This window comes from Marmota marmota, unplaced genomic scaffold (genome assembly GCF_001458135.2).
Source record: "Marmota marmota marmota unplaced genomic scaffold, marMar, whole genome shotgun sequence".
Classification (NCBI taxonomy): domain Eukaryota; kingdom Metazoa; phylum Chordata; class Mammalia; order Rodentia; family Sciuridae; genus Marmota; species Marmota marmota.
This window is the reverse complement of record NW_026000205.1, coordinates 8249090-8261477: the sequence shown is the minus strand read 5'-3', so window position 1 is coordinate 8261477 and position 12388 is coordinate 8249090. Positions and strand designations below refer to the sequence as shown.

The window sequence follows — 12388 nt, the reverse complement described above, 5'->3', positions numbered from 1 at the left end:
TTTTTTTTAAATATTTGTTTTTTTAGTTGTAGTCAGACACAATACCCTTGTTTTATTTATTTATTTTTATGTGGTGCTGAGGATTGAACCCAGGGCCCCGCGTGTGCTAGGCAAGCACTCTACCACTGAGCCACAATCCCAGCCCTAGGGTATAATTTTGTTGGCTTCAGGCACAGAGTGGGATCTAGGTACCCAAAGATTACCCCTGGGAACCTGACTCCTCCTGACTCTGGCTTCTGCATTTTTTTTTTTAAACCAGGCTGGCTTTATTTTCAGGCAGGTTTCATTTCCTAGTGGCTTAAATCCTACAAAGCTTCCCATTGGGCTGGTTTAGGTCACATGTCCATCCCTGAGTCAATGGGAGGGGGCTCAGGGGTGCTCTCTTGAGTCAAGTACTCATTTTTGGAACTGGAGTGGAGCTGGTGCTGGGGTTTGAACCCAGGGCCTAGTGCATGCGAGGCAAGGACTCTACCAACTGAGCTATATCCCCTGCCCTCCCCTCTATTTCAGCTTCCTTTTCTATAATTATAAACAGAAATTCCAATAGTCTTTCCCTGATTGAATTTATTTCTGCTCACCCAGTATTTGCTGTGTACCTAGGATGTGCTGGACACTGTCCTAGGCTCTGGAGATAAAGCAGTGAACAAAACGGATACCAATCCCCATGCTAGTGGGGAAGACAGCTACTGGAAAGGATGCAGAGAATAGTAGGCATTTTATTTTTAATTTTTCCCATTTTTTATGGTCATAGTTGTACTCAGTGGTGGGATCCATTGTTATATATTCACACCTGCACAGAATAAGGATATAATCTGGCCAGTATCATTCCCTAGTAAGTTCCAGTTTCCATACCCCTTCTCTTCTTCTTAGAAGACTCATTAAGAAGGTATCTGGACCATGTGGGCATCTCAGGAAATGTATTCTAGGCAGTGGGAACAGCAAGTACAAAGGCCCTGTGGTAGGAGTGTGCTTGATGAATTTGAAAAATAGCAGGACTAGAGTGGACACTGGAATACATGGAAAGCACTTTCCACAGGAAGCCCTATATAAACACCATTATTTTAATGGAGTTATATGTTCCTGTTTTCAGTTTTTTCCTCTCTTCTTCTCTCAGGAGCCTCAGCAGGATGATGAGAAGGGCTGAAATGTTGTCAAGTCGGGTCCTGCTCTGATGGTGGCTGGGGTGGGGTGAGCTTGGGGAAGGGAGAGGGAAATACATACAAAGTGTGCCTCCCTGTGCTCTGGTCTGTGTCTGTTGTCCCTGAACCCACGTCTGAGGTCCGTGGAAGGAGCCCACTGCGTGTTCCTAGCATCACCCAAGTCCTGAGCCCTGGTGTGGGGTTGGGGGAGAGGATGGCTTGGAATAAAGGCCAGCCGGTGCTCCCGGCAGTCTAGACTCAGCTTCTCATGCTGCTGAGGCCAGATTCTTCTGTGACTTCATTTCCCAGGGCCTTGTTCAAGATATACTTGTAAAACCTTCCATCTTATTGGCATTTTTAGGGTTTGAGATGAGACAGAGATTGTGGAGAGTCTCAAACCTGATGCATTCCAAACTGCACTCCAGGACCCACTTTCTAACCCACAAATCTTAGAACTGGGCAGGATTTGGGGAGCTGGGTAGGGCATTTGTGCATTCACTGGACATTTATGGGCCCCCTCCTCTGCACCTGGCCTTGTGGGCTCACCAGGAAGTCAAGTGCACAGATGTGGGAGTCAGATTTTTCCAACTTGACCACCTAGCACCCTGCTGTGTGCCCTCCACCAGGGACATTACCCAGTGCCCCACACATGCTAGGCGAGCGCTCTACCACTGAGCCCCAGCCCCAGCCCTGGTTTTGATTTTGTGAAGGCTCTTGTTGAGGTCGGCTGAGTTTCGGCTAAACCCTTCAGTGTGATTTTTCTTTTCTCTTAGAGTTCCCTTTTCTTTTGGCTCCTTCTCAGCTATGCATTCACTAAGTGATAGGATTTCTCAGCTCTTTATAAGCTTTCAAGGCCACCGTGGAAGTTGTAGCCTGTCTCCATGCTATGTGACACGTGGCTGTAGACTATAGAAAGCTCACGTGTGAGTGTGTGTGGGGGGGCTGGGGCTCAGTGGCAGAGCACTTGCCTAGCATGTGTGAGGCACTGGGTTCGATTCTCAGCACTGAATATAAATAAATAAAGGTAAATTGACAACTAAAAGATTAAAAAAAAAAAGAAGAAGGCAAGCTCCCAGGTGCCCATCACTCCCTAGCTATTGTTTTGAATCAAATATCAGACAATGTGCAGCATTTTGAGGATGGTACAATCCTTTCCACTTTTGTGTATGCTGGAGATTTTCCTTAATAAGTTTTTAAAAAGGGGTTAGGGATATAGCTCAGTTGGTATCGTGCTTGCCTTGAAAAAAAAAAAGTAAAAAAAAAAAAAAAAAAACAGCTAAATGCCACAGCCCTTTTGGGTACCCATGCTGCCTGGGCTGGGGTTTCTTCCTCACAAGCTGACCCAGATAAAGCTGCTACAAAGGGAAAGGCCACGGCAGTCGGGAGGTGGGATGTAGGGCACCCAGAGGCCAGAGCTCTATCCCAGGTTGAGGGAGGATGGAGGAGGCGACGGCCACCACCAGACCCTGGCCTCACTTCTGTGGGACCTGGAGGAAGGATGGAGTTTTACATCTTCCTGGCCACAGTCCTGGGCTGACCACTTGTACCCCATCAGGAGGGGCTGGTTTGAGGGGAAGAGAGTGAGTTGAGTCTCAGCTTCAATTTTTATTTTGCCTGGTAAGGCAGAGGTCAGATGGCTCTTAGCTGTCTAAAGTGTTCAGGGCCATGAAAATGGAGTCCTTGAAAAATTTTTTTCCTTTTGTACCAGGAATTGAACCCAGGGGTGCTTTACCACTGAGACTTTATTTTTTAATTTTTATATGGTATTGAGGATTGGACCCAGGGCCTTGTGCAGTGTGGCAAGCACTCTGCCAACTGAGCTATATCTCCAGCCTGAGACTTTATTTTTTTTGAGAAAGGATCTTGCAAAGTTGCTACTTCAGCCTTCTGAGTTACTGGGATTACAGGTATGTGCCACTATGCCCAGCTCTTTTTTTCTTTCCCACACCCTTAGCATTTATTTCCTAGTAATACTTTTCTAATTGGCTATTTTGTTACCCTAAGTAAGTGCTACGTTTTTTTTTTTTTAATGATAGAAACTATATAAAACTATTTACAGGAATCTAGAAGCATGCTGAAATAGAGTTGGTGCTCAATATATAAACACTTGTTCAATCAGTTTCATTGAATGTAAAGGAACGAGTCAGGTGACTCATGCTGTGTAGATTAGATCTTCTATCCAGACACATCAGACTCTTTTCAGGGTAGACTTTGGTGGACCTCAAAGTTAATCTTCAAGGAAGATGCTCAAGTCTAGAATCCTCATCCCATGGTCACTGTACACCTTGCTCCCTGGTCCATCCTTTGGTCTCAGGGTGAACTGTGCAATTCCTTAAGGGGGTCATAGAAATTGTGACCAGGTGTCCCAGGAAATGCCTGGGGAGCAGCCTAAAGCCACCTATTCTTTTGAATGGACAACTGTCATCTGAAAAAAGAGACAAATTGGTACAATACTCACAGATAGCAGTCAAGATGGAAAAGGAAGAACAGAGAATTCTGGAGCTGTCAAATCCAGTTCTGGAATACACCTTCAGTGACTCCAGTTTCCTTGCTTAGGGTCCCTGGAGATGGGTTTGTCATTTGCAGCAACAAAGTTCCAGTTGATAGGAAATCACCTAAAAAGATGATTGCCTCACACACAACATACCATGACATAGGACCTGTGGTAAAGGTGCAGGTTGTGCTTGGTGGACACATGGCCAGTGTCAGGAAGACTGGCAACGGTGGTAGTGAGGCAGACAGGCCTAGGCCTGCCATTTCAGGACCCATGTTTAACCCTTTTATTGGGGAGAAGCCATTCAAATGAAGCAAGGGGTCAGGTTTCAGGGGGTGGAGTCTAGCTTTGTGATGTCTGCTGTCAGCTGATTGACATCTAGGGAGGCCATGCCCATCTCATGAGCTGTGTGGGGGTCATGGCAGAGCAAGTAAAAAGACCAGAGTGAGGCCTCCCAAACAGAGGGGCAACGTGGGTTCAGTCCACTTTGTGCGCTCAATGCCCATAGTTCACACACACACACAGCCCAGGGCTGGCTTGCCACAGCTCCATATTCTTATCACTCAAAGCCAAGGGGCGATCGTTTCCTATGTGGCAGTTCCTCACATGCCCCCAAGGACCTAACTTCCTCCCACTATGCCCCACCTTTCAAAGACTCCGCCACCTCCTAATAGCAACAGGGGCTGCAGATCAAGCCTTTAATATTAAGAGCCTTTCGGGGACCCTTACCTAAGCCATAGCAGTATTTGGCTCATTACGGAAGAAATGCCTCTCTAACCATACGGTTTTAACAAATGGTAGGCAGCAGCAGCCAGGATGCACACAGAGACACACCAAGAATGCAAAGATTCGGAGATATAATTACCCAGAAACAAGATGTACCAATATACCTTCCCAGACCTAGTGAAAGATACAGACTTGGGGCAGAAAAGCTAAGTTGGACACATGGAAATGTACCAAAAACAGACTCATAACAGGAGGCATCTCTGTTCTCAAAGACCTGTGGAGAACTGCAAACTAAACCTAAAAAAATAACAGCACATAGATGTGCATACTTCTGAGGCCCCAGTGTCTACACCCCATAAATTTCCAGAAAAAAAGGGGCATACAAACATTCATACACACACATTTGCACACTCATGCCCAGAAATGGGATGTGGAAGATGTCACTCATATGATGTTGGGACACAACATGTCATGAGATTATCTTGTCTCATTTTGAGCCTGGTCTATATGCATCCAAAAAGAGGACTTCTTTTTCTTAATTTTTTTCCTTCCTCCCTTTTTATTGTATTGGGGATTGAAACCAGGGGCATTTTACCACTGAGCCACATCCCCAGCCCATTTTTTTTTATGTTTTGAGAGAGGGTCTTGCTAAGTCCTTACAGGTGATACTACTACCTCAGCCTTCTGAGTTACTGGGATTACCTGGCTAAAACAAGGTCTTTTTAAAAACATGAAGGGACAGCTGGGTGTGGTGGCACATGCCTGTAATCCCAGCAGCTCGGGAGGCTGAGGTAGGAAGATCATGAGTTCAAAGCCAGCCTCAGCAAAAGCCAGGCACTAAGCAGCTCAGTGAGACCCTATCTCTTAAATAAAATACAAGAAAGGGCTGGGGATGTGGCTTGGTGGTCGAGTGTCCCTGAGTTCAATCCCCAGTACCAAAAAAAACAAACAACAACAACAACAACAAAAAAAACCCATAAAGGGACAGAAAATAGCTCAGGAAGACCATGGACAGCATTAGTCCCAATCTTATTAATCATGTTTCTGTAGAATGTGTGACTTGCCCCCCAAACTTTAGTGCTTTTCTATTTACTTATTTATGCTTTTCTATTTACTTATTTATGCTGGTGACTGAGCCCAGGGCCTTGAATGTGCTAGGCAAATGCTTTACTACTGAGCCATGAGCCACCAGCCCAAAAATTCAGTAATTTAAAAATGTATCTGGTACTTAAAAGCTTATAATTTGATTTTTCCTTCTTTATAACCACATGTATCCTTTTGTTTTTAAAGATTTTTTAATAAAATACAAAATACGTAAGAAGTACATACATTCTACCACCCAGTACTGCCCATGTATGTAATAGCCAGTGATACTATCTTGAAGTCTCTATTCACAAACGCCCTTAACCCTGAGGCACCCCTACCACAAATTCTAGTTGCTTTGTATAACTGTCCACACCCATGAACACAATGTTTTCATCTTAATTAGTGATAGCATACCAAACATCACTCTACAATATCCTTTCCATTCACTGAAATCTTCAGATCTAACCACATTGATACACATAAATCTAGACCAACCACGTGATTAGAGCGTTGGGCTTTGAGCCACATGGTATCATCCTCACCTTCTGTGAGTGTTGGGGAGCTGGAGATTGAATTCAACCACATGAACAATGACTGACTCAATAACACCTTCAAAGCGAAGCCCCAATAAAAACTGTGGACACTGAGGCTCAGGTAGCTTCTCTGGACAAGACGGCCAGAAGATTGCTGTGTCCTGACTACACGACGAAAGGACAGGGAACTTCTGTGTTCGGGAGCCCTCCCAGACCTTCCCCCATGTGTCTCCTCTTCTGCTTGGTCCTGATTTGCACTTGATTTATTTTTCCTATACTAAAACTGTAACAATAAACATAGACTTCTATAGTATAGAGAGACATTTTAGCATATTTTCAAATCTGAGAGAGTAGTGGAACCCTAAAATTTGTAAACTGTTGCTCAGGAGCATGGGGACTGGGGAGAACTCCTAAACTGTGGCTAATGTTTATTGAGGGCAGTCTTGTGGAGGACCAAATCCTGAAAGCCTTGGAGTCTGATACTAACTGAATTCCATTGCAGATATAAAGATAGAAACTACAGAATGATATTTTAATTCGCCAAGAGGATGATACAACTCTAAGCCATGTGTACTTAATAACAGCTTCAAAATGCATTGAGCAAAAGTTGAGGAAACTACAAGAAATTGACAAACATAACTGAGTTAGAGACAGTTCAAACTGACAAATTTCAGAATGTAGAAGGTCTGACTGACACAAATTACTTGACCTGATGGACAAATGCATATAATTGCAATTAGAGAATATAAATATTTACAAAAATTGACAATGTATTGTGTCATAAAGCATAATTTTTATCATCTGAACCACATTTTCTTGGGGGCGGGTACCAGGGATTGAACTCAGGGGCACTCAACCACTGAGCCACATCCCCAGCCCTTTTTTTTTTTTTTTGTATTTTATTTAGAGACAGCATCTCACTGAGTTGCTTAGCACCTGGCTGTTGCTGAGGCTGGCTTTGAACTTGTGATCTTCATGTCTCAGCCTCCTGAGCACTGGGATTACAGGTGTGCACCTCCGCACCCAGCTTGAACCATGTTTTCTGACCACTATGTACTTAAGTTAATAATAAAAAAGGATTATAGAGGGGCCTAGGCTGGGGCTTAGCGGTAGTGCACTTGCCTGGCATGTATGAGGCACTGGGTTCAATTCTCAGTACTGCGTATAAATAAATAAAATAAAGGTCTATCAACAACTAAAAAATAAAAAAAGAGGAACATAGAAACCTGAATATATTTGGGGATTAAAGAATATTTCTAGGGGCTGGGATTGTGGCTCAGCGGTAGAGTGCTCGCCTAGTACATGCAAAGCCCTGGGTTCGATCCTCAGCACCACATAAAAATAAATAAAATAAAGGTATTGTGTCCAACTACAACTAAAAAATAAATATTAAAAAAAAGAATACATTTCTAGGTGGACATGGTGGCACACTCCTAGCTACTTGGAAACCTGATATGGGAGGGTCACAAGTTTGAGGCCATCATGGGCAACTTAGTGAGACTCTGTCTCTGCGAGGTCCTGGGTTCAATCCCTAGCATCACAATTGGGATATATTTTCAACTAAATAAGACAAATAATATGTACTTAAATTTGTGGAACTCAACCAAAATAGTACTTAGAAGGAATTTTATTATCTTGCTTAAATGGTTGTGATAGAAAATAATGGTGAAAATTGATGAACTGAAAATATAATTCAAGAAGTTAAAAAATTAAAAATAAACCCAAAAAAATAGACCAAAAAAAGAAAGGCAAGTAATGATAAAGGGCAGAAATTAATAAAATAGAAAACAAGAGGTTTAAAACAGCTAATAGCTGGGCTTTGAAAAGAGTACAAAAATTGGGAAAACCCTCCACAGACTGATGATGAGTTAAAAGAACAGAGAAATTACAGGTACATATTATTATTATTATTACTATTATTATTAGGTACTGGGGATTGAACTCAGGGGCACATCCCTTTTTTTTTCAGGGGCACTTGACCACTGAGCCACATCCCTTTTATTTAGAGACAGGGTCTCACTGAGTTACTTAGCGCCTTGCAGTTGCTGAGGCTGGCTTTGAACTTGAGATCCTCCTGTCTCAGCCTCCCGAGTTGCTGGGATTATAGGTGTGCACCACCACACCAGCTCAAGTACATATTATTTTAACGTGAGTTCTCATTCTTTTTGCAGTGAAGCAAGTGCTTATTTCCTTAGGCCTGTTTGCAAGTCTCCTCCAGGGAGGAAATCCAGCCAAGGAAAATATTACAGGACATAGGTTCTGCAAACACAATTTGGCTTCCAATTATTTCATACCAGTGTTAGAGAAGCAACAATGATGCTGAAGATTGAAACTGATTTATAGAAAAAAATGTGGTAAAGTATTATACAGTTTATAGATTTCAGGCACTGCACAATATTCTTGATTCAGTAATGTCCTTCCACACCAAAAGATGGAAAGAGAGGCATGTTTCAAAAGACAGGCAAAATAAATCAGAAAATGTTAGACTCTGGGTCAGTGGAAAAATAGTAACACACAGGTGAGCACTCTCCTGACCTTAGAAGAAAAGGAAAAATATCAATGAACTAAGATTACCCTGCCTGTTTTTTTTTTAAGTAAATTATGTAAAACTTTAAAAACTACATTAATTCTGGGGCTGGGGCTGTAGCTGAGTGGTAGAGCACTTGCCTAGCACATGTGAGGCACTGGATTTGATTCTCAGCACCACATTAAAAAAATAAATAAAGGTATTGTGTCTATCTACAACTAAAAAATAAATTTAAGTTTAAAAAGACTACATTAATTCTTTTTTTGTGTGTGGTGCTAGGGGTTAAACCTAGGGCCTTGGGCATGTGAGACAAGCACTTTACAAACTGAGCTACTATCTCTCCAGCCCCAAACTACATTAATTCTAACTTTAAAAACTAGATGATGTAGCTTTCTATTTATCAGGAAAAAGATGGCCCAAAATACTTTGATATTCTTAAAATATTTTTTTAGTTGTAAATGGACATAATACTCTTTATTTTATCTATTTATTTTTTATGTGGTTCTCAGGATCAAACCCAGTGTCTCACACATGGTAGGCAAGCACTTGATATTCTTTTTTTGAAAAAAAAAAAAAAAACATTTATTTTTTAGTTGTAGTTGAACACAATACTTTTATTTATTTATTTTTATGTGGTGCTTGAGGATTGAACCCAGGGCCTCTCACATGCTAGGTGAGCACTCTACTGCTGAGCTATAACCCCAGTACTTGATCTTCTTTATAAGAAATGAATATAACATTGATCTAAACACTGAAAAGGTTGATAAACTATAAACCAATTTCACTTTGAATTCTAATGTGAAATTTTAAAGCATTGACAGGCAGAATCCAGTATCATACTAAGGAATAATGTATCATATCCAAGTGAGCTTCATTCCAAATGCAAAGACCACCACTAGAAAACATGCAAACCAAAACTGAACATGTAATATAAAATCATGGGAGAAATCTAAAAATACAGAACTGACCTTTAACAAAATTCCTACACATTTTGAGGGGAAAAGAAACAATAGATAGGAATAAGTGTATGTTTCCTTAACAGGATACAATATATTCATTTCAATCCAAAAGCCAGCACTACACATTAAAGCCAGGAAAAAGACAGGGTACCTTCTCACCTATTTTTATTTATACTGAGTTGGAGCGTCTAGCCAAAGCAAGTCTACAACAGAAAGGAATAATGATTATTAAAAATTAGAAAGGATGAGATGAAACTATTACCCTGTTAAAGATATGACTGTATAACAAAGAAAAATATAAACAATAAGAACACATAAAGTTTAATAGAGCACCACAAAATAAATGAAGAAAAAAATCAGCAGCATTCAGTTTAGAAATGACAAAACTTCATTCACAATAGCTATAAACCAACCACCAATCTTGGGATATACTTAAAAAAAATGGGCAAGACCTATAGAAGGAAACATTAAAAACAAATCTTGGGACATGAAAAGTACATGAACAAATGAACACTTACCACGTTAGTGGAGAGAAAGACATTAATTTTCACATTAAAGTATATAAATTGAATGTAACCCAAATATAAATAGCATCAGCTTTTGTAAAATCTAGAAGTCAAGTTGATCCTCAAGTTCCATGATAGCCAGAAAAACTTTGGAAAAGAAGTGCAATGAGGGTGGAATAGCACTCCTAGAACCTAAAACATTCCAAACAATTTTAATGTTAACATTTAAAACCAAAGTATCCTGCAGGGCATAGTGGCAAACGACTGTAGTCCCAGCAGCTTGGGAGACTGAGGCAAGAGGACTACAAGTTCAAAGCCAGCCTCAGCAATTTAGGGAGGCCCTAAGCAACTTGGCAAGACCCTGTCTCTAAATTAAATATAAAAAGGAGGCTGGGGAAACACCTCTGTGGTAAAGGACCCCTGAGTTCAATCCCCAGTACCAAAAGCAACAACAGAAACAAACAAAACGAAAAACCAAAGTATTCCTTCATAATCCAGGAGTGGCAAAGCCTTTCTAACTATAACTCAAGCTCTAGAAGCCCCTTTTCTAGAAGAAAAACTGAATATATCTAGGTACATTAAAACAGTTTTATGCATGGAAAAAGGATCAAAAGCAATTAAAACAGAGAAAATGTATTTCCATCTCATACCACAAGGGGCTAATTTCTTTAGTGACTGATAAACAAATAGTCTTGCAAGGCATAAAAAATGAGTAAACATATGGACAGAGTTCACAGAGAAGCAACAAATGGCTCTTACACACTGAGACCACATATCTGCCCTCACAGCTAGAGAAATGCAAATTGAAAAGACAGAGAGGAATGATTTTTTCACTGTCAGATTCTCCCAAAGCTAGATCTGAATGGCCAGGCTGTGGAGTAATCACCAGTAATCACAGTCATCACCAGCTGAAGGGAAGGTAAACTGGGAGAGCCCCAAGGAGGGGCTCTGGTAGTACTTGTTAAAATTCCCAAAGCATATGCCCTTGAATCAAGAGCTTCCACTTACAGAAGTCTACTCTATGGAAAAACAAGTAAACACATAGAAATACGCAGAAAATATCAAAACATTTTGGAAACAACCAAGATGTCCAAAAGATTAGTTCACTAGATTGAGATACAGCCTTACATTATAGTTGCTTAAAAAATAAAGAAAAAATATCTCCAACATAAGTGGATAAAAAATCAAGATGCTGATAGAGGCATATAATAATATGCTACCTTGTCATATTCTACCTTGATTTTTAAAAGGGAAACAAGCAGAATATCTAGATTGATATTAATTTGTGTATATGGTAGGAAATTGTTGAAGGCATAAGTTAAAAAACAAACAAAAAATAAAACCAACCAACCAAAACCAAAAAACCTAAACAACTGATAACCTATTAGGAATAGTGTTCAATTATCCTGTCTAGAGGTTGATCGGGCTAACTTCTCACAACATATCTTTTGATACTTTTTTTGAGTCTTGTAAATAGATACACATACTAGAATAAAAACAGTTTAAACATTAACAAAAGCAAATCTATTCCCAAACCTACCCCAATTTTGCATGGTCTTGAAAATATGTTAATCTCACAATGAATACGTGTTTTTTTTTTTTGCATCTGAATATTTACTATTCATCTAAAGTACTTCAAAAGACACAAAATTAAGATCTGAAGGCTGACAGATGACCACAAATTCTGAAATTCCCAAGTTCTTTCAATAGCCTTCCAAGCCTCATGACTAAAGATTCCCTAACTGTATCTGCTTAAATTCTTTTGTCATCTTGGTTAATTTCTATGGATTCTATAACTGGCCATTTTTCTTAGATTTTGTTTGCAAAACCACTCTTTCTGATGAAGTAACCTTGAGTTTCCACAAATGCAGACAGGGATCGCTCCACAGTCACCAGGTGGTAAGTCAGAGGCTCCAGAACCTCTCTGGAAGCCAGCTCCATGCTTCTCAAGTGCCTTTAGAGTTCTTCTTCCGAGTGCTGCGCCTGTCCGCGATGGCTGCATTGCTTCCTAACCACTGACTGCACGGGCACGGCCTGTCGCCTGTGCTCCGGGAGGCACCTCCCTTCCTCACCACCTCTTATCAGTCACAGCCAGCTCAGTCGGCCAGAGGACTGCCAGCTTCCGAGGAAGTCAGGGCTAGAGTAAAAGCTACGGCCTCGGAGTCCAGCGGAGGGGGATTCGCATCGAAGGCCGCCTCCCTGGCCTTGCAGCCTTCCACAAACAGCCTGCGGCGTTCCTCGATAGCTCGGAGCAGTCTGACTGGGACCAGGGGGCACCTGTCCAGGTATTGGTGGAAGAGCTGCTGCTGATTAACTCCTAAAAGGCCAAGCTGCCCTGGAAGGTTTGGCACTGACATCGGGCCTGGGGCGAGGCCCGGGTCGCGCCTGTGAACCGGGCCGAGCACCCGCGCCATGGGC

General features: G+C 41.4%; 1 protein-coding gene across 1 annotated transcript; it reads right to left on the bottom strand.

Annotated features, from left to right (window-relative positions):
* Positions 1-12066: 12066 nt before the first annotated feature.
* On the bottom strand, positions 12067-12384 carry Eid2b (EP300 interacting inhibitor of differentiation 2B). The gene has a single exon (XM_015497041.1). It carries the CDS (start codon positions 12382-12384, stop codon positions 12067-12069), a length of 318 nt encoding a protein of 105 aa, XP_015352527.1.
* Between the last annotated feature and the right edge of the window lie 4 nt (positions 12385-12388).